Source organism: Macaca thibetana, chromosome 17, assembly GCF_024542745.1.
Source record: "Macaca thibetana thibetana isolate TM-01 chromosome 17, ASM2454274v1, whole genome shotgun sequence".
Classification (NCBI taxonomy): domain Eukaryota; kingdom Metazoa; phylum Chordata; class Mammalia; order Primates; family Cercopithecidae; genus Macaca; species Macaca thibetana.
Window position 1 is genome coordinate 20,229,007 of NC_065594.1, and position 23,058 is coordinate 20,252,064.

The 23,058-nt window shown below is 39.3% G+C and overlaps 1 protein-coding gene across 2 annotated transcripts in view; it reads right to left on the reverse strand.

Moving 5' to 3' along the window:
- Positions 1-23,058, reverse strand: part of VWA8 (von Willebrand factor A domain containing 8) — a 395,340-nt gene that overhangs the window by 21,045 nt on the left and 351,237 nt on the right. For both annotated transcript variants that reach the window (XM_050766153.1, XM_050766152.1), the window contains exon 40: positions 19,023-19,131. In XM_050766153.1, coding sequence (XP_050622110.1) covers positions 19,023-19,131 — 109 coding nt within the window. The remainder of the gene's footprint in view (positions 1-19,022; positions 19,132-23,058) is intronic.

Below are 23,058 nucleotides of genomic sequence, written 5' to 3' on the forward strand. Positions count from 1 at the left end.
AATAGGGATGCATTTCTTATGGATTTCCTGTCACAGGGCTTCTCAAAAGTTTATTAGTTAAAATAATCAGCTTGACCTTGTTAACACTGTCTGCAAGCCCAGAGAAAACATGACCTTTAGAATTCTACCTTGTGGAAAAGAGTTTGTTACTCAAGTTCTCTGTGACTTAGTGTGCAAATGGAAATAGCTGAAAACAATAGTATGTGAACATTTGTACCCCACAAGTCTTTCTGGTTATCTATCTTCAGAAATCTTCTGCATTACTTTTCTACACGTTTTTCCACATAATACTTTGCTACAATAACTTACAATTATGCCAGATGATCTAATTTTACGGTAGTAAACTGATAAAGAATTATAGTATTCCAATCAAGGCATATGCTTATTACAGCCAACGACTATACTTACATTAATGAGTGGGAAGAATAGCTAAGATGTTTTTATGCATGCAAACTAAAGTAGTAGTTAAGATTATGTGTTCCAGCGTCCGCCTGGTTCTAACTGTTCTTTCACCTCTGTTCAATATCTGATCTGAGGCAAATTACTTGACCTGTCTGCATCTCTGTTTCTTCATCTCTAAAATGAAGATAACACTAGTCTCTACTTTAGTAAACTATTGTAAAGATTAATAAAATCTTACTTGGAATCAGCTAAGAAAGGGCCTCGTGAGCTATGTTAGCTGGTACCATTATTTATTGCTAGTGGATGAAATGCTAAAGTGGACAACGAAGTCCACTTTAAGTTAAGCGTGCTTCCATCAGTGTTTCGTGGGAGGTGGCTATGTGATAGCACTGTCACTGGAAATATAAAGCCACTAAGAAAGTGACATTACACAAAGAAGCGCCACACAATATAACTCTGGGTATTATAGTATGTATTGTTTTCTTGTTCCTGAAACCCTTGCTGGACACAGGGGCAAAATTACCATTTTGGAATACCCATATATTAATGCAAACATCACCAGCATACAGATTATTAATTCTGGTGGGTGGTTCATTCTAAGAACTACCAGGCATGCCACCCTTGGGAGAATGTTCTTTCCAGATTATGTTCTTGGCAAGAATCCCATGATCTCTCAGGAAAATGGGTCACTCTGGAGCACTGCTATCATGTAAAACTTGATCGGATACCCAGTTATGGGCGGCAACAGGAAGGAATGTGCACAGTCTTCTAGAATCCCCCTTCCTACTGGTCTATCCATGAATCAGACAGACAAGCTTAACCACACAGCACAGTCCTTTTCAGACCCCCTCACTTCACCAGTGATTGGAACTTAGCTCTTATCTCTTCTTTCCTAACATTTCTGTTCTCTGGTGTGGATAATCCTCAGGCTTCCCAGATAATTCATCCTGGGAAATGCTATTGCGGATGACCATCTGTGTACCTTCAGTCTTTACATTCGACAACTCTTGGAGGTACCAAGCTGCAGAGCACTGGGTTCTAATGGCTTTCATAGATGAGGACAGACTCTCACAGACTAGTCTAGAGTGGGAAAACCAGCACTGAAGAAAGTAAAACAGAACATGGTGGCAGTGGTTAGCAGCCATTAAAGTGGCATGGAACTTGGATTCTTGAGCCAGGTTTAAAAGAAATGCAGGATTAGAACTGGAATGACATTGTATAACATGTTACTTATTGGCTGGGCCACTGTCATCATGAAGCATTGATTTTCCAAGTTTTCATAAATACATTGACAAGGCAATGACCCCAAGGACTCCCTACCCAATCCCATTAGCTGCTACATGGTTTTATTAACCAGTGATGCTTTTACCATGTAAAGAGCCACTGCAATGGCTACAGATTGTCATTTTTGTAATTTTTGTTTTTTTGAGACAAGGTCTGTCTCTGACGCCCAGGCTGTAGTACAGTGGCATGATCATAGCTCACTGCACCCTTGAACTCCTGGGCTCTAGTGATCTTACCTCCTAAGTAGCTGAGACTACAGGCATGTACAACCACAGCTGGTTACTTTTTTGTTTTTAAATTTTTTTTTTTTTTTAATTTATTTATTATTATTATACTTTAAGTTGTAGGGTACATGTGCATAACGTGCAGGTTTGTTACATATGTATACTTGTGCCATGTTGCTGTGCTGCACCCATCAACTCGTCATTTACATCAGGTATAACTCCCAGTGCAATCCCTCCCCCCTCCCCCCTCCCCATGATAGGCCCCGGTGTGTGATGTTCCCCTTCCTGAGTCCGAGTGATCTCATTGTTCAGTTCCCACCTATGAGTGAGAACATGCGGTGTTTGGTTTTCTGTTCTTGTGATAGTTTGCTAAGAATGATGGATTCCAGCTGCATCCAAGTCCCTACAAAGGACTCAAACTCATCCTTTTTTATGGCTGCATAGTATTCCATGGTGTATATGTGCCACATTTTCTTAATCCAATCTGTCACTGATGGACATTTGGGTTGATTCCAAGTCTTTGCTATTGTGAATAGTGCTGCAATAAACATACGTGTGCATGTGTCTTTATAGCAGCATAATTTATAATCCTTTGGGTATATACCCAGTAATGGGATGGCTGGGTCATATGGTACATCTAGTTCTAGATCCTTGAGGAATCGCCATACTGTTTTCCATAATGGTTGAACTAGTTTACAATCCCACCAACAATGTAAAAGTGTTCCTATTTCTCCACATCCTCTCCAGCACCTGTTGTTTCCTGACTTTTTAATGATTGCCATTCTAACTGGTGTGAGATGGTATCTCATTGTGGTTTTGATTTGCATTTCTCTGATGGCCAGTGATGATGAGCATTTTTTCATGTGTCTGTTGGCTGTATGAATGTCTTCTTTTGAGAAATGTCTGTTCATGTCCTTTGCCCACTTTTTGATGGGGTTGTTTGTTTTTTTCTTGTAAATTTGTTTGAGTTCTTTGTAGGTTCTGGATATTAGCCCTTTGTCAGATGAGTAGATTGCAAAAATTTTCTCCCATTCTGTAGGTTGCCTGTTCACTCTGATGGTAGTGTCTTTTGCTGTGCAGAAGCTCTTTAGTTTAATGAGATCCCATTTGTCAATTTTGGCTTTTGCTGCCGTTGCTTTTGGTGTTTTAGACATGAAATCTTTGCCCATGCCTATGTCCTGAATGGTACTACCTAGGTTTTCCTCTAGGATTTTTATGGTATTAGGTCTAACATTTAAGTCTCTAATCCATCTTGAATTAATTTTCGTATAAGGAGTAAGGAAAGGATCCAGTTTCAGCTTTCTACTTATGGCTAGCCAATTTTCCCAGCACCATTTATTAAATAGGGAATCCTTTCCCCATTTCTTGTTGCTCTCAGGTTTGTCAAAGATCAGATGGCTGTAGATGTGTGGTATTATTTCTGAGGACTCTGTTCTGTTCCATTGGTCTATATCTCTGTTTTGGTACCAGTACCATGCTGTTTTGGTTACTGTAGCCTTGTAGTATAGTTTGAAGTCAGGTAGCGTGATGCCTCCAGCTTTGTTCTTTTGACTTAGGATTGTCTTGGAGATGCGGGCTCTTTTTTGGTTCCATATGAACTTTAAAGCCGTTTTTTCCAATTCTGTGAAGAAACTCATTGGTAGCTTGATGGGGATGGCATTGAATCTATAAATTACCTTGGGCAGTATGGCCATTTTCACAATATTGATTCTTCCTATCCATGAGCATGGTATGTTCTTCCATTTGTTTGTGTCCTCTTTGATTTCACTGAGCAGTGGTTTGTAGTTCTCCTTGAAGAGGTCCTTTACATCCCTTGTAAGTTGGATTCCTAGGTATTTTATTCTCTTTGAAGCAATTGTGAATGGAAGTTCATTCCTGATTTGGCTCTCTGTTTGTCTGTTACTGGTGTATAAGAATGCTTGTGATTTTTGCACATTAATTTTGTATCCTGAGACTTTGCTGAAGTTGCTTATCAGCTTAAGGAGATTTTGGGCTGAGACAATGGGGTTTTTTCTAAATATACAATCATGTCATCTGCAAACAGGGACAATTTGACTTCTTCTTTTCCTAACTGAATACCCTTGATTTCTTTCTCTTGCCTGATTGCCCTAGCCAGAACTTCCAACACTATGTTGAATAGGAGTGGTGAGAGAGGGCATCCCTGTCTTGTGCCAGTTTTCAAAGGGAATTTTTCCAGTTTTTGCCCATTCAGTATGATATTGGCTGTGGGTTTGTCATAAATAGCTCTTATTATTTTGAGGTACGTTCCATCAATACCGAATTTATTGAGCGTTTTTAGCATGAAGGGCTGTTGAATTTTGTCAAAAGCCTTTTCTGCATCAATTGAGATAATCATGTGGTTCTTGTCTTTGGTTCTGTTTATATGCTGGATTATGTTTATTGATTTGCGAATGTTGAACCAGCCTTGCATCCCAGGGATGAAGCCCACTTGATCATGGTGGATAAGCTTTTTGATGTGTTGCTGAATCCGGTTTGCCAGTATTTTATTGAGGATTTTTGCATCGATGTTCATCAGGGATATTGGTCTAAAATTTTCTTTTTTTTTGTTGTGTCTCTGCCAGGCTTTGGTATCAGGATGATGTTGGCCTCATAAAATGAGTTAGGGAGGATTCCCTCTTTTTCTATTGATTGGAATAGTTTCAGAAGGAATGGTACCAACTCCTCTTTGTACCTCTGGTAGAATTCAGCTGTGAATCCATCTGGTCCTGGACTTTTTTTGGTTGGTAGGCTATTAATTGTTGCCTCAATTTCAGAGCCTGCTATTGGTCTATTCAGGGATTCAACTTCTTCCTGGTTTAATCTTGGAAGAGTGTAAGTGTCCAGGAAATTATCCATTTCTTCTAGATTTTCCAGTTTATTTGCGTAGAGGTGTTTATAGTATTCTCTGATGGTAGTTTGTATTTCTGTGGGGTCGGTGGTGATATCCCCTTGATCATTTTTAATTGCGTCGATTTGATTCTTCTCTCTTTTCTTCTTTATTAGTCTGGCTAGTGGTCTGTCAATTTTGTTGATCTTTTCAAAAAACCAACTCCTGGATTCATTGATTTTTTGGAGGGTTTTTTGTGTCTCTATCTCCTTCAGTTCTGCTCTGATCTTAGTTATTTCTTGCCTTCTGCTAGCTTTCGAATGTGTTTGCTCTTGCTTCTCTAGTTCTTTTAATTGCGATGTTAGAGTGTCAATTTTACATCTTTCCTGCTTTCTCTTGTGGGCATTCAGTGCTATAAATTTCCCTCTACACACTGCTTTAAATGTGTCCCAGAGATTCCGGTATGTTGTATCTTTGTTCTCATTGGTTTCAAAGAACATCTTTATTTCTGCCTTCATTTCGTTATGTACCCAGTAGTCATTCAGGAGCAGGTTGTTCAGTTTCCATGTAGTTGAGCGGTTTTGAGTGAGTTTCTTAGTCCTGAGTTCTAGTTTGATTGCACTGTGGTCTGAGAGACAGTTTGTTATAATTTCTGTTCTTGTACATTTGCTGAGGAGTGCTTTACTTCCAATTACGTGGTCAATTTTGGAGTAAGTATGATGTGGTGCTGAGAAGAATGTATATTCTGTTGATTTGGGGTGGAGAGTTCTATAGATGTCTATTAGGTCTGCTTGCTGCAGAGATGAGTTCAATTCCTGGATATCCTTGTTAACTTTCTGTCTCGTTGATCTGTCTAATGTTGACAGTGGAGTGTTGAAGTCTCCCATTATTATTGTATGGGAGTCTAAGTCTCTTTGTAAGTCTCTAAGGACTTGCTTGATGAATCTGGGTGCTCCTGTATTGGGTGCATATATATTTAGGATAGTTAGCTCTTCCTGTTGAATTGATCCCTTTACCATTATGTAATGGCCTTCTTTGTCTCTTTTGATCTTTGATGGTTTAAAGTCTGTTTTATCAGAGACTAGTATTGCAACCCCTGCTTTTTTTTGTTCTCCATTTGCTTGGTAAATCTTCCTCCATCCCTTTATTTTGAGCCTATGTATGTCTCTGCGTGTGAGATGGGTCTCCTGAATACAGCAGACTGATGGGTCTTGACTCTTTATCCAGTTTGCCAGTCTGTGTCTTTTAATTGGAGCATTTAGTCCATTTACATTTAAGGTTAATATTGTTATGTGTGAACTTGATCCTGCCATTATGATATTAACTGGTTATTTTGCTCATTAGTTGATGCAGTTTCTTCCTAGCCTCAATGGTCTTTACATTTTGGCATGTTTTTGCAATGGCTGGTACCGGTTGTTCCTTTCCATGTTTAGTGCTTCCTTCAGGATCTCTTGTAAGGCAGGCCTAGTGGTGACAAAATCTCTAAGCATTTGCTTATCTGTAAAGGATTTTATTTCTCCTTCACTTATGAAACTTAGTTTGGCTGGATATGAAATTCTGGGTTTAAAATTCTTTTCTTTAAGAATGTTGAATATTGGCCCCCACTCTCTTCTGGCTTGTAGAGTTTCTGCTGAGAGATCTGCTGTTAGTCTGATGGGCTTCCCTTTGTGGGTAACCCGACCTTTCTCTCTCTGGCTGCCCTTAAGATTTTTTCCTTCATTTCAACTTTGGTGAATCTGGCAATTATGTGTCTTGGAGTTGCTCTTCTCGAGGAGTATCTTTGTGGCGTTCTCTGTATTTCCTGGATTTGAATGTTGGCCTGCCCTACTAGGTTGGGGAAGTTCTCCTGGATGATATCCTGAAGAGTGTTTTCCAACTTGGTTCCATTTTCCCCCTCACTTTCAGGCACCCCAATCAGACGTAGATTTGGTCTTTTTACATAATCCCATACTTCTTGCAGGCTTTGTTCGTTTCTTTTTCTTCTTTTTTCTTTTGGTTTCTCTTCTCGCTTCATTTCATTCATTTGATCCTCAATCGCTGATACTCTTTCTTCCAGTTGATCGAGTCGGTTACTGAAGCTTGTGCATTTGTCACGTATTTCTCGTGTCATGGTTTTCATCTCTTTCATTTCGTTTAGGACCTTCTCTGCATTAATTACTCTAGCCATCAATTCTTCCACTTTTTTCTCAAGATTTTTAGTTTCTTTGCGCTGGGTACGTAATTCCTCCTTTAGCTCTGAGAAATTTGATGGACTGAAGCCTTCTTCTCTCATCTCGTCAAAGTCATTCTCCGTCCAGCTTTGATCTGTTGCTGGCGATGAGCTGCGCTCCTTTGCCGGGGGAGATGCGCTCTTATTTTTTGAATTTCCAGCTTTTCTGCCCTGCTTTTTCCCCATCTTTGTGGTTTTATCTGCCTCTGGTCTTTGATGATGGTGATGTACTGATGGGGTTTTGGTGTAGGTGTCCTTCCTGTTTGATAGTTTTCCTTCTAACAGTCAGGACCCTCAGCTGTAGGTCTGTTGGAGATTGCTTGAGGTCCACTCCAGACCCTGTTTGCCTGGGTATCAGCAGCAGAGGCTGCAGAAGATAGAATATTTCTGAACAGCGAGTGTACCTGTCTGATTCTTGCTTTGGAAGCTTCCTCTCAGGGGTGTACTCCTCCCTGTGAGGTGTGGGGTGTCAGACTGCCCCTAGTGGGGGATGTCTCCCAGTTAGGCTACTCAGGGGTCAGGGACCCGCTTGAGCAGGGAGTCTGTCCCTTCTCAGATCTCAACCTCCGTGTTGGGAGATCCACTGCTCTCTTCAAAACTGTCAGACAGAGTCGTTTGCGTCTGTGCAGAGGTGTCTGTGTGTCTTAGTTTACTGTGCCCTGTCCCCAGAGGTGGAGTCTACAGAGACAGGCAGGTTTCCTTGAGCTGCTGTGAGCTCCACTCTGTTCGAGCTTCCCAGCAGCTTTGTTTACCTACTTAAGCCTCAGCAATGGCGGGCGCCCCTCCCCCAGCCTCGCTGCTGCCTTGCCGGTAGATCACAGACTGCTGCGCTAGCAACGAGGGAGGCTCCGTGGGTGTGGGACCCTCCCGGCCAGGTGTGGGATATGATCTCCTGGTGTGCCTGTTTCCTAAAGCGCAGTATTGGGGTGGGAGTTTCCCGATTTTCCAGGTGTTGTGTGTCTCAGTTCCCCTGGCTAGGAAAAGGGACTCCCTTCCCCCTTGCGCTTCCCAGGTGAGGCAATGCCTCGCCCTGCTTCAGCTCTCGCTGGTCGGGCTGCAGCAGCTGACCAGCTCCGATCGTCCGGCACTCCCCAGTGAGATGAACCCAGTACCTCAGTTGAAAATGCAGAAATCACCGGTCTTCTGTGTCGCTCGCGCTGGGAGTTGGAGACTGGAGCTGCTCCTATTCGGCCATCTTGCTCCGCCCCTTGTTTTTAAATTTTTGTGGAGTTGGGGATCTTGCTATATTGCCCAGGTTGGTCTCAAACTCCTGGCTTCAGGTGATCCTCCCACCTCAGCCTCCCAAAGTGCAGGCACTATGCGTGTGAGCTATTTTTGTGATTTCTAATGCAGGTCACAACTGTAGCAAAAATAAATTTAAACCCCACCATCTTACCTTAGAGAAAATAAAAAATGCTAAAATTCTAACTAATAACTCTACTGTCCTCTTTATTTTGGTGTTTCTAAAACCAGAATATACCTTAGAGTTGATGGCAAAAAAAACTTGTCAAGATGACTGGTAGAGGGACTAATTGTGACCTGGTTGCTGTAGCTGGAGGACACACAAGTGATGTTGGCGGAGCATAGCAGGCATCAGCTCACGGAATTATTTCCATTGATAGCTCAGGTTTGTTTTTAACTTCAGTTAAAATTCCTAATTATTATTTTAAACAATTAAAAAACATTACACTATATAGAACATTAGAATAATGAACAAAGAAATGGAGCACTGGATGCAAACACACTATAAGTGAAGCAAGATTATTTGCTCCAGAAACGACTACACTTCCAATAAGATTTACAAAAGCAAGATTCCCCCGGGGGAGGAATTTGGGTTTAAATTTGTTGGGAAGACAAATTCCTAGAGGACTGCATGTCCCAGGCCATGCAATTAAAGAGGGAGAAACTGCTAAATTTCATGAAATAGATCACAGAATGCTTAAAACTAGAAGAACTGGGAAGACTGATTCAAGTACCACGAAGGACTATTAGGCCCTGTCAAAAAATTCAAGGAAAGCTGTTAAGTTTTTTGTGATACGTAATGCAATTAAGCAAAACATGTAACTCTCAGTTTACAGTCACCATCACGCAAGAATCCAGGGCTTTTAGGTCTTAATTTTCTTGTGCTGATATTGTTTCTTTTCCCATAATGATTATAGCTTGAAGACTGTTTCCATTACATATGCCAATAAAAGAAAAGGACTTGGTAAAATTTGCAGTGAGAGTGAGGGAGAGGAATACACCTTTTCCAATAAATCTGCTACCTTTTCCTTCCTTTCTGGGGGTTAACTTTTCAAGTTTAAGTACTTGTAATAAAGTGTACAAATCTTAAGAATGTACCTTTACAAAGTAAACACACAATCTTAATCATCCACACCGCCTAAGCCTTGCAGTGCCCGGTTCTGGATGCTACCTTCTCCCTGCCAAAGGTAACCCCTATACTGACCTCTATTACTATGAATTAAGTTTGCCTGCTTCTGGACTTTATAAATATGAAATCATACAATATATACTCTTTTGTTTCTGGTTTGTGTGGCTCGACATTATCTCTGTGAGTTACCCATGCTGTGTGTAGCAGGACTCGATTCTCTTTTGTGCTGCAATGGTATTCCACTGTATGACTTTGTCACAATTTACCCATTCTACAATTCTGTTGATTTCAGTTTGGGGCTATTATGAATAATGCCACCATAACTGAACATGTCTTTTGGAGCAGGTATGTGCATATTTCACTGTGTGGAAAGGCTGGGTCACAGAGTATGGATATGTTCAGCTTTAGTGTATACTGATAAACAGTTTTCCAAAGTGTTTTTCCCAATTTACATTCTTGTGAGCAGAGTATAAGGGTTTCATTTGCTTCTGTCCTCACCAACACTTTATATTGACAGCTTAAAAAAATTTTTTTAGCCATTCTTTGGGTGTATAGTATACTCCTTCATTTTTATTTTTATTTGCAGATAAATGAATTACTTTTGGTACTGCTTGTCATTGATATTTTTAGGAACCTGAACTAGTAGTTTTGGTCTTTGAGAAGTAAACATATGTATCAGCCTTTTGAGTCAAAACTATTAGGCACAAAGGCATTTTTATAATAGTAGCACTGTTCATTAGTTTTCAAGTATGTAACTTGCAGATAAATATGGGTAGAAATTTGATTTTCTATCCTCTAGCCAGTCCACAATACTTGGAAACTTAAAACAGGAAGAGGCCTGTCAGAATGAATGCTCTTGGGGGCAGTGGGCTGGAGGGGGAGCTCTTTAGAAAGTTACTGAAGGCTGAATAAAAATATTTACTGTTTTGGACTGTGTATACAAAGGCTTCTGTATTTTATGAGACTTAGTGAAATACTTCTTGAAATAGTAAGTTCCTACTGCATTTAAATATATACTTTTGTTTACAATAAAAGGCCAAACATGTTGTTACGTATTCCTATTGCATGAAGTAAAGTATCCCTGTAAATACGTCCATCTGTTTTGTATTATACATAAATTCACACTAATGAGAGTTCATTATATATAAAGTGAGGGTGCATTAGTAAAGTCTATGTTATAGATACTCTGAAAAAGAAATAGAATTTTATTACTTCCACATAAAGAATACTTAAACTCACTGAAATACTCAGAGAATGATGTATTCTGGTTAATTCATTTTCCGGGAAATACTTGCTTAACCAGAAAGTACGTACACACACACACACACACACACACACACACACACACACACACCTGTAGCACTAAAGACAGAATAAATAAACTTGACAAAAACCAATCATCTTGTGGTTTGTGACACTTTGTCTAATGATTTCAGCACTGAAATCATTCTGATTAATCTTATGTCTTTACTTATTTGGGTTATGATTAATCAAGACTTTTTTTTTTTAACCTACAAACTCCATAATCAAGCCAATTTTATATTAGTCTTTCCAAATTTGTTTAATGAAGAGAACAGAAAGACTTAAGTAGCAATTCTTATAGAGAGTGTATACATTCTACAGAATAAAGCCTACAAAAGATCATCAAGAAATATTTGTTGGGTGAATGAATAACTGTAAATGATGTTAGAGGATATCTGTGAACAGCGATTCTCTTATTAAACATTAGCTCTCATTACTTTAACATCTCTTCATGCTCAACCAACATATATTTTTATGCTACAAATGTGTATGACTCAAACAAATAATTACTGGATTAAGGAAAACTTTTATATTGAATTTATAAGATAATAAACTATTAATCAGTGGAAACAACACAAAATTTTGTTTTGTGGTTCTCAACATACTGGCATAGCTATTAAAAATATTTTACTAAATATCTGCGTAGGTTCCTAGGTGCTCTAAATAGTGAAAGAAAAGAGAAGATATGTACCTTATTCCAAGGGATTCCCGTTTCTTGAAGTAATATCTCATTGCAAGGGAAAATGGTGAATCATCTATGGTGATTCTCATTAGAAGAGTTTATATTCTTGGATGCTGATGTGGAACTAAATCATTATGTTGAGTGACACTATACTGTCTATAGTCACTTTTCATGAACTAAAATTATTTCAGGTCTTTCCTTCAAGAATTAAATATTTTATAATTCAAAGGAGCTGGGAAGTGCACATCTCGGTGTGCAAACATAACAGAACCTTATACTAAACAAGTTTAAAACTCAACCCTGGATTCCACCCTAGAAAACCTGTTCTCTCTAAGTCCTCCCCTATCTCAGTGAAGGGCAAGAGGCAACCCCACTCTTCCAGTTGTTCAGGCCCCACACTGAGGAGTCATCTTTGACTCCCTTTTACCCACAACCAATCCATGGGCAAATCCTCTCAACTCCTGGCAGTATCTGACTATCTCTTACCATCTCCATGCCTAGCCTTAGTCCTGTCCTCATTTTCTCTCCTCTAGACCACTGCAGCAGCCTCCTAACTGGTCTCCTTCCTTCAGCTTGAAAAAGTTTTCCAAAGTGATTTTTCCTGCGCAGTTCCCTCTTCACACAGCAATCAGAGGAATTTTTATAAAATATGTTGTCATTTGTAAGAACTATATTAGAAAGAACCAGCATGGTTAATTTTAAGTCTTTAAAAAGCATGATGGAACTTTATATTTCTCTAATGATTTTCAGGAATGAGGGTATTTGCCTCTCCCATATGCAACATAAATTGTTATACTTTTACTCTCTTCTATTCCTCCTCTGTGCCAATTTAACTGACCAAAACCGACAGAATTAACCAAAAATCTTCTTGATTTTTGTTTAATTTTAAAAATAATGTGAGAATTTAGGCCTTGTTTATTATTAAATTCACATTTTTAAATATGGTATACCTTTAAAAAGAATGATTCTTGGTATTTGAGTTTTTAAAAAATAGATTTACCACAATTATTTAGACCTGATTTTGTGCTGAACTGCTTCTAACGCTCATTACTGGTCCTTTTATATCACAAGGCTCCCATTCTTAAGGAATTTTTATTCCTCTCTTAATTGACTATTTATACAAATATATATATTTATTTCAAAGTTATTTTTTAAAAGGTTACTTAAGAGACATTTTAAGCCTCTGAATATCTGCAACTATCTGTCACTTTGTACTTCGGCTGTGCATAGCATTCTTGGGTCACAGGAACTGTCTCTTCAAAATCCTGCAGACTTTGTTCCTCTATCCCATGGCATTCAAGGTTTTAGGGACAACTAATGTAAGATTAATTTTTCTTTCTCTAACAATAGCTTGTTTTTTGTCTGCTTCTCTGCTTTTAGGATATTTTCTTTATTTTTGAAATGTTAAAATTCCATGAAGCTGTGTTGAGGTGCTTCTCTCTTTGGTTAATTCTGCATGGTACTTTGCAAAGTCCTTTTGATTCACAGACTTAGGCCTTTCTTCAGGTCAGTGCAGTTTTGTTACTACTTTGGTTACTGTTTATGAATATTTTTCAGTGGCCTCTTCTATGGGGATATCATTTGTTCATTCAGCATATGTTTACTAAGCACTTACCATGTTTCATGTACTGTTCTATTTGTTGGGATGACTCAGGGCTCTATATGTCAGCTTTCTACTTTGTTTTTACCAAGTAGCTTTCTTATGGTTTTTACCTCTTTATTTCCTCTGGATAACTTTTCAAGTTTTTTGTTCATAGTAGTACTTAGATTTAGGACTGGATGGAGTCTGTTCTTTCTACTTTTCATGTAGATTTGAGTTTTGGCAGTGCACTTTTAGTTTTCTTATCTTTCCTTATTGCACTCAATTCCCTTATTATTTCTGCTTGCTTCTTAGCCAGATACTTTTCAATTTATATCTTATTTCACATACTTCAAATTTCTTTGAATTGTGAGAACACAAAGCAGAGGTTTTCTAAAAATTTTATGTTTTCTGAAGAATATTCTATCCCAGCAGCATCTTCTATATCTTAAATGCTTGCTATTCCACCTCAATACGCAAGCTTTTCATACATCCCATGTTATTCTGTGTTTTCCGTGTCCTTATTCTCAAATGATGAGATACAAAACTGTTCAGGAACAGATTGGACAGATGCTCCTTGGCTGCATTCACTTTCTACTTAGTTTCTACTAGAATTCTCCTTGAGAGATTTTAAACTGGTTGAACTGAATCTACAATGCCAGCTCAAGAATTCAGCAGGGAAGGAATTGAAACTGCGGACAGTCCCAGCATGAGAACTTCATCGCCACATCATTTCTTATTTTGTTTGGAAAAGCCATTGCAATGGGGCCAACTTTGGGCATTTGGCTCCTTTGTGATTTAGTCTTCAAGCCAAGTATAAGTTGGGGCTGGTCTGGCCTTTTTCCCAGGGCTATTCCCCTTTCAGCTTCCTGCCTGTAGCCACTGCGTGAAACCTAGACCTCCCCCCAACCATGTCTCCCTAGCGCTGCTGCTTTCAAACGCTGCTGCATGGCAGTGACAAAATGGAGGTCAAGTGATCTGCTTCTCACCAGCTCTAGGGCTCTTTCTTCTTTTCCCTGCCTTTCCAGTCAAGGGATGTTAGTGACATTCTCTTAGCTCTCATGCAGTTACTCATGAATAATGCTATTTCTCAGGAAGGTTTTCAAGTTGTCTTTGAGAGGGGTCCCATCAAACTATATTTAGCAAAAATTCTTCAAAGCTGTTTGCATGTCACTAGCCCTCTTCATTAATTTCTCCTGACATGTTGGGTTTTCAATGTGTAAAGCTTTTGACTATTTAAATAATTTTAATGGTCACCTAGCAAAGACTGGGTTAGAGATGCCCATAGCCATGCAGCCCAGAAGTCAGGACTATATTTCTAGGCTGCACCTGGATGAAGTTGTCCTCTCATGGCCACTGACACCATGTCTTGAGCGATGAGCCATTCATGATGTGCTAAGAAAGAGTAACTGGCACTTTGCTGCTCTCCTGTGACATACAGACATTCCTTGACATGGCTGTTCTCACCGTTCCCCTCTCTTTGCTCTACACTCTTGCCTTAGTTGACATATCTTCCCTTGGCTCGGGCTGTCCCTCTATTCAGATGACCACAAAAATACATATATAAATATCCATATAAACATGAAACCCTATCTAGTCCTCACCTTGCCCCTGAACTCCAAATTCAGGTTTTGAAAACTTTAAACATCATGTTTGATATTTTTAGACAGGTGTCCCAATAGTGAGACAACATATTATAACATCTAAAGCAAACATTTGCTTTCTTCACGATTCTGTCTTCTTCCTGTGTCCCCTATTTCTGTCCTCCAGGGCTTAAAAACCTCCCATTTCCCTTCCCCCACGTTCAGTGTCACTTGTCTTTTTCTCCTACCTCCAAACTGCTTCTTGAATTTGTCTCATTCTTTCCATTTTCATTTCAATTACCCTGGTTCAGGTTCCTATCACTTCTCACCCAAATAACTGATACTGTTTTATGATTTAATCTCCTGACTTCCACCTCTCTTGTCTCTGAAACTTTCTCCTCCATGGCTATAAAACTTCCTAGAGAAGACAGAACCAGCTCTCAGCTCATGCCTGAGACCACACAGTGTCATGCATCTGTCTGTGCTGTGCCCTCTGCTGGGGCGTTGTTTCCACCCTTCTCTGTCTGGTTAATACTTGTGTGTCCCTCAAGGCTCAGTTCATGTACCCCTACCTCCAAATCTATCCTTGAATCCATTTCTTCTGAGCTCCACCACATTCTAAGCCTCCCTCTATCTAGGTACTTACCATATTAAATGGAATGATCTCTTTAGGTGTCTGTCTTCTCTGCCCCTCAAGCCCAGAATTTTCTTAGTACAGGGACACTATCTTATCAATCTCTGTGCCCTCAGTGCCAAGCACAGTGCGTGCCACACAATCAGTGTTCAGAGCACTGTTTATCTGAACAAAAGCTTAGTTTGAAACACCACAGGGGAAAATAGGAACATAATTGTTGGTTCATGGAGATATCATGCTAGCCAAAGCAATCAGAGAAAGTTTAATTTAGTTTAGCCTGAGAATGAAATTATGATTATAGATCCGAAAAACATTGGAGAGAAGATACGATTAAAATCAAGTGGTTTTTTGTTAGAGCATGCATGCTGCAATAGGAGATTGAGATTCTGAACCAAGTATAATTGAAGTATTTATGGACTGATGAGAAGACTCATGTGATCGATTCACAAAAGGGAAAAGGTACAATAACTCAAAGAAGCCAAGAAAAGTCACTGGTGATAGCTATCTTAATCGAGAAGAAAGACATGTACTGCAACACAGGCACATGTTAAAGCAGACATTAACATGGGTGGCAACGGCATTTCCTGCTCCTCAAATCCCACCTGGAATCAATGAGTGGGCCTGAGGCTGTGCTTTGGAAAGTCATCTCAAGTGATGATTTGCTAGTTCCTGGCCAAACTTTGTGCTGTTCACCAAGGAAACACCCATGGTTACTCGGATTACATAGCAACCTCAAAACAGCTGGAAGATATTAGTCAATCGGAGCCACACAGGACTGGCAGAAGATGGCAAAATGGAACCAATTCAAAGGTTCCTTGCTTTGTTTTCAATCTAAAGTTCCATATTCTACACAAGGCCGTGTCCATGCTTGGCCAGTAGCTATGTTTTAAACTAGCCCTATCTTCCTAAATTGAGGACTAGAAGGCCCACCGGAGAATAATTCCCCTATGGAATAAAAATAAAGATTCAATAAGGAAAACACTTGAAAAATGCTGTGTTGGCATTTGGATAATGATGCAAAATGTTTTATGAGTATATATAAGAATACACTTTTTATGGAATCGTTGAATTGGAAGAAGAGAACAGAGACCCTAACAAAAAACAATGAACTGAGCTTTGGGCCCAGACGCCTGCCTCGCTAGCCATACAGCCCAGGACAGGTTACACCCTCTTTCTAATCTTCAGGTCTCTCATTTTTAAAATGGGGGCAAAAGATGCCAAAAATGGGACCAGTATTCACAGGATTATGAGAATTGACACAACGTATGTTTCCTCATCTATCAAATGTAGAAAATTATACATACTGGTTTCTGTAGAGATTAAATAACACAATGAATGTAAAGTACCTGACTGGGTACCTGGCCTGTAATTCAGGCTGATAAATCTTAGCAAGTACAATGAAGATAACAATGAAGTGAATCCTTCTGTAGAGAGTGCTGCATACTAGGCACTGTTTATGTATATCTTCAGAGTTCTTCACTAACACACTATTATCTGTCATTCCTATTTTATAGAACCCAGGCTGTCTGGCTGCAGAGGATGACAATAACGATGGAGGTGATCTTGGTGATGATGACAATATAAAGCACCTGGTAGAATGGCTGGTGCATGGTAAATTCTCAGTACATGCTTGCTATTATTATAATGCTGGTATTGTTTGTAAAGATTTCTAAAGATGGAAGTTCTACATGTATTTTAGCTACTTATTCAAGGATTAAATTGCTTTTATCTTCTTTCCTATATCGTAAAACTCTTTCTTGGTATCAGTGAAGCCTATATTCTCATTTTAGATCTCCAGAGTGGAAGAGAATAAAAACTCCCCTGAAATAATTACTCTTGTTGAGGATATTTAGTAAGTTATTGACTCCAACCCCCTTAAGGATTTTTTAAAAATGGGTGCTACTTTGCTTTCCATGCATTTAATCTTACTTGTTGCTTTTACCTAAGACCTTCAGAGTTTTCTTTCATTCCTCTTTGAAAGCTGAAAGAAAAAGTGGACTCTGTTTTCTGATACTGGTGTCACTGTTGTGGTGATTAGTGGAAGAGTCATTCCTTGATGCTAACTCTAATTCTAATCCAGGCTTTGTTCGTGTGTGACTGTGAAAAGTCAGAGCAGTGGACCTGACTTTTCATCTTTTGGCGGATTGTATAAACATGACACCATTTATGTAAAGGGCTGATTTGAGGATTAAATGTGATAGTGCTTGTAAAAGCAACTATAGCATGGTCCCCAACAAATACCAATCAAGACATCAACTAATACCAGATGAGGAATCTGATACCTTCAATTAAAAATGTATTCTTATATCCCTTTGTAGCACTGTGAATCCTCTAAGGGCCTCTGTTTCTGCCCGCAGGGTAGGACTCAATGTTGTCTGCATGTTCTTGTGGCATCCAGGGCTATTCAGGATCTGGTGCCTACGACTCTGGCAGCCTCCTCTCTTGATACTGTCTCCCACCAAGGTGTGCTTTTCTCAGCCATACCAAATACTCTGTCCTTCTCTGAACTCACTGTGCAATCCTATACCTCTGTGCACTTGTGCATACTGCTTCCTGTGTCGGACATGCCTTGACTTCTTAAGCACATGGGAAATTCCTCAGCATCTTTCAAGAGTAAATTCAAACATTACATTCTCCATGAAGCCTTTCCTCATTTCGTGTCATAGCATTGTGTGCAAAATTCTCTACAGAACTTAGGAAATTTAGTTGACTTTGAGTTCATTCTTTGAGGGCAGAAGCTGTATCTTAGTTTTCTATCTCTAATGCCTGGTGTGCATTGAGAACTTAAGAAGTGAGTGAATCACTGAACCATACTCATTCTCCAGTCTTAGGATAGGAACCATCTCCCATTACCCTCACCTCCTCTGAATCACCCATTTTGGCCCTTAGCCAACTATTGCCTTACCCTGAAGCTCAGAGCCAACCTGGCACTGTCTTGGTGCTCTCCATGTCCAGGGCAATGAACACTCGTCAAATGAGCGACTATGTAAGACGATCCAATCATTCAACATCATGTTGTTCACATAGTTTATATAAAATCTTATGCTGTTTTATCCTAAATAACCGCATATGGATTTTTTAAAAAGCAAATGGTTTAATTTTTACATTTCTTAGATTTTGAAATTAGACATCTGGTTAATTATTATAAAGATCTTTCCTCTTGGAAATGACAGAACTTTTATTAATCTCTGGATACAGTTTAGATCTTTTGAAAAATGAGGCTTTTCCAGAGTTTTGGGTTAAAATGGTGGATTAAAAACTGCATCACAGAAGTTCTAATCCCCAATACTTGGCAAAAATAATGAAACTTCCCCCAAAAGAACAATTACAAATAAGAACCAAAAAGGGAAAGGCAATCAGCTTGAAATACTTCATGGAAAAGAAACACAAGATTCCACAGCAGAATGCAGACACAGGGTACAGCTTGGCTCCCAACCCTTCTCCCTTTGCCCTGAAATGAGGCTTTGCTTTCTCTTTAGACAAAATAATCTGATTTTGTTTGTGATTTTAAGGAACACTCAGCCCCTCCTAAATTATTTGTGTAAATTGACCGGAGCACAATTTCTAATGTGAAATCTCCAAACAATAGTCATGCTTAGGAAATACTGAAGTGTCTTAATATCTTCAGGAGCAGTAGTAGTACTAACTGGTTCCTCAGCATTGAGAGTTTTGTGAAACTGCAAAAGAGCAGGCAATGTGAGAGCAAGGGGAGAGCAGAAGGAGGAGGAGCCGGGGACACAGAGAATACATACCCTGGATGATCAAAAAGAAAGCCATGGGATAGTCCAGTTTTATGCAGACATTTTCACACCGATACATTTTTTTGGATTGGCTAATTAGGGTTCAGATAATTTTCTCCAAGACTTTAGGAATGTGTCCAGGTTTGGACCCAGGTTATTTTCTTGGTCCATAAGTAGAAGATTACCTGTAAATTATCCAGGATGATTCGGAGGGAGTGCACCTGTCGCCGAACAGCACCTGAAAACCTTTCATAGGTTGCAGCATCGTATTCACTCATTTGGATCTCCTTTAGCCTGAAACCAGAGGAGTATAAAAAGTTAACAGCTTAAATCACATAAATGTGGGTTTTTACTTTCATTCACCTCCTGCTAGAACTTTAGCAAACTTCTTGGAAACTCAGATTCATGTTAATGAGAAAAGGCAAGAAGCGATGTCTCCAGCTATGCTTCCATAGTCAAAGAAGGTAACATCCAGTAGTGTGCTAGTAAATGGTTAACAAACTAGGACAAGAAAAAAGTCCTAGATCTGTAGTGTTTGCTGATTTCCATGATGTAAATATTGCCACCATGATCAGTTACAAGCTATGAACAGTGAGTTAGAAAAAAATGTGCACCATTGGCTCTCATGAGCCAGTATGAATTGGCTTTGTGGTACACCATTGCTATATCCCAAAGCCATACTATGATGTTTGCAGCCCATCAGTTCATGTGGCAGATTCCTAAGAGGGTTCCCATGGGTTGCTTTTTAAGATTGAGATCATGTATTTGGTTGACCAAGGTAACAGTTCAAGCCTAAAGAACGTAAGTGAATGTGCTGCTCTGTACTCCTATGTGACAGTTTTCTAAAATCGCTGACAGTGTAATCTAGACAGGACAATTGTATTTTAATATTACTGTGGCTTTGAAATTCTGTCTTCCCAGTATGCTGCTCCTTTTTATCAGTTTTTATCATTTGCTTCACTGAAGCCCCACCAGCACACTGGAAGCTCCCCATACACATTACATGCCCTGCAAGTGCTTCTCTCCCACTTGGAGTGTCCTTCCCCTGACTTTGCCTACTAACTCCCACTTACTCTTCAAGACTCAAGTCAATGATTGCCTCCTCCAGGAAGCCTGCTCTGACCCCCAGGTCTCTCTTCTGTGCTCTTATCTCACTTCATTCTTCCCTCAGAGGATTTGCTCTCCATGCTGTAATTATCTGCCTTCTGTCTCCCCAACTAGGCTCTATGCTCCTTTAGATAAGGGCTGAGTCTTTCTCATCTTTATCTTTACAGTGCCTAGCATGGAACTAACATATAATGGTGCTCAGAATAAATAGAAATGAATGACTGAAATAAAAATACAACTCAGCATTACTTAAAATGCAGCATCTTAAACAGTCAGTAGAAAGTTCATTCAAAGAGTGACCTCTCCGGTTTTACAGTGCTGTATCCACAACACACTAACTTAATCACACATTTCTATAAATTTCTATTAATATAAAAGGTACTGATACTAGGACAAAGAACAATAAGTGCAAATCTCAAAAGCCCAAGCATAACATAATGTTCTAAACTGGTGTGTGTATATGCATGCAATGTTGGAGATATGCATCCTAGGTGTACAGCAGAAACTCTTATCTAACGTGTATTTTTTATCACCTTGAGCTAAAACAGAAACCTCAAATACTGAATGAGAATAAATGTTCTCTATTCTTCCCTCTCAGGTTGGGAAAAATCCATTCACGATGGGGGAGAGCTCTAGAAGCTTATTACAATTACATAATGCTAGGCCTAGACTACCATGGGGTAGATTGGCATTCCTGCCCTATCACCCCACTGGATAATACCAACTTAGATTTCAAGATCTAGCTCAAAGGCTACATCCTTTTTGAAGTCTTGCTTGAGCCCTTGCATAAAGCTGGCCATTCCCTTTTCATGTGCCCTATACAGACATCTACCATGAAACTCGCATACTTTATTGCTTTAATAGATAGGCCTGTTGCCCTCTCTTATGGTGTTTTCAAATTTTTCTTTCCATAGTAGGAAATGTTTTACATTGAGATCTTGTATACACAAATGCATGTATGTATATAGGATAACTGAAACAAAAATTTAATGACAAATAATTTTATTACATAGGATGTACTCTGATGTTTTCTATTCTATTCCTCAGGGAGAAGGACCATGTTTTATTTTTTCATTGAACTTCCAGTACCTACCACAATACCTGGCACACAGTGGCACTCAATAAGTGCTGCTGGATGGCTCTTTGAAAATACTGACTATTACAAGGTAAATACAGACGAGGCCACTATAATATCTGAATGGTTGTATCTTGAGGTGACATACCAGGGTGCCTTTCTAAATCTAATTAACTCTCAGTCCTGAAGAATAAAAAGAAATATGTGTATAGGACTTGACCTCCTGACAATACCTCTTGTATTTAGTTTCTGGAAGTCTCTGAAATCTCTCTATGACTTTTTATTAGATTAAGTTATGTCTCAAGTATCAAAGCTGACAGAAGCTGGGCACAATGAACAATGCAGGACACGCCACCTACCCCTTCGTACCTAAACTGGTGTGTGTGTGTATGTCAATATGCTTCTTCTCAAAGAAGGGAGATTAGCACTGATTAGAAACAAATGTAGATACAGCTGTCCTTGGGGTGGGGAGGGGATGGAGGAGAGAGAGAAAAAAAATATATATATATACATATATAGCATAGTACCTAACATATAATGGATGCTCAAAATGAACTGAATGGCTGAAATAAAAATACAACTCAGGATTATTTAAAATGCAGCAACTTAACCTAACTGTAAGTAGAAAGTTCATTTGCTGGGTGACCTCTCTTGGGTTTTACAGTGCCGTATCCATAATGCGCTAATTTAATCACATATTTCTATAAATATAAAAGGTACTGATATTAGGACAGGGAATAATGAACATATATCTCAAAAGCCTAACCACAACACAATCTTCTGAACTACTGTGTGTGTGTGGGTGCGCTCACATGCAATGTTGGAGGTATGGGTTGTAGGTGTATATGTAAATACAAACACATACACACATAAAAACACATATGTACATACACACATACATATCAAGGAAGGAGCTAGCCATTTGGTAAGCCACCTCGAGCAGACTGGTCTTTGCAGAGTGATCAGAATTAGCTCCAGTTATAGGGCTACCACTGGTGCGATCATGTTGCACCCAAAACGCACCACATGCTGTTTTAATTATGAAGAAATCTGGAAACCATATTCCAGATTGTGTTGGTTTTCAGAAAGATCACCTACAAGGCAATCAAAGCTGATAAAATTTGAAAGATGATGACTGAAGCAGGGGATGTAGACAGAAAAGAGAAATTTTAGCCTCTGGATCAAATGAGGTACCCATTGCTAATACTCTCAAGCCCACAAAACTAGCTGGAAATATATCTTTCTGCTTCTTTAACCCTGATCAAAACTGCAGGGCACAGCTGCTTCACATCCTAGTAATCTATGTGGACTAACTGCATTTTGTTGGCACAGTATATTTTTAAAGGGTATATTTATTGTTACGTAAGAGTCTGGGAATTTTAGTTCTCATTTTACTTTTTCTTATAGGTCAGACTTAAATACTATAATTTTGAATCAATTATAAGGAAAACAAACATAAGCTTAGATCCACTGTGTGAGGCTGATTAATTTTGCAAATGGTAGTAGATGCAATCGCCACAGCTGGTGCCCACCCTAAATGCTTTTTCTAAGTGTGTACATGTACCTCACTGTCTATTTCATTTGCTTTTCACTGGTATAATGTTTCTGTTCTATTTTGTTCACGTTTTATGCTTGTCTTTCTTTGTTAGTCTGCTTGAGTTAATATATTCTTGATACGTAGGGGCTGGTATCTAGCTTAAAACCAGATACACATAGATGCTATCAAAATGCTGTGTTGATGATGTCAGGAACCCACTTAGCAGCATTAGGCTCTCCAAGGCACTAGCACAAACTTTCTGGCTCATAGCTAGGACTGCCTAGTTTCAGTCAGTCTCTGAATTAAGTACTAAAGGATGACTCCCTAACTTGTATGCATGTGTGTATCATTCATTCCACAAATACATATGAAGGTTTGCTACATACCAGGTTCTGGGTGTAGGTCCTGGGGTTATATTAGAGCACAAAACAGACGGATGTCTGCCCCCCAGAAACTTACAGTCAGTGGAGAGATAATCAACTATTCACAAATCACATAATGG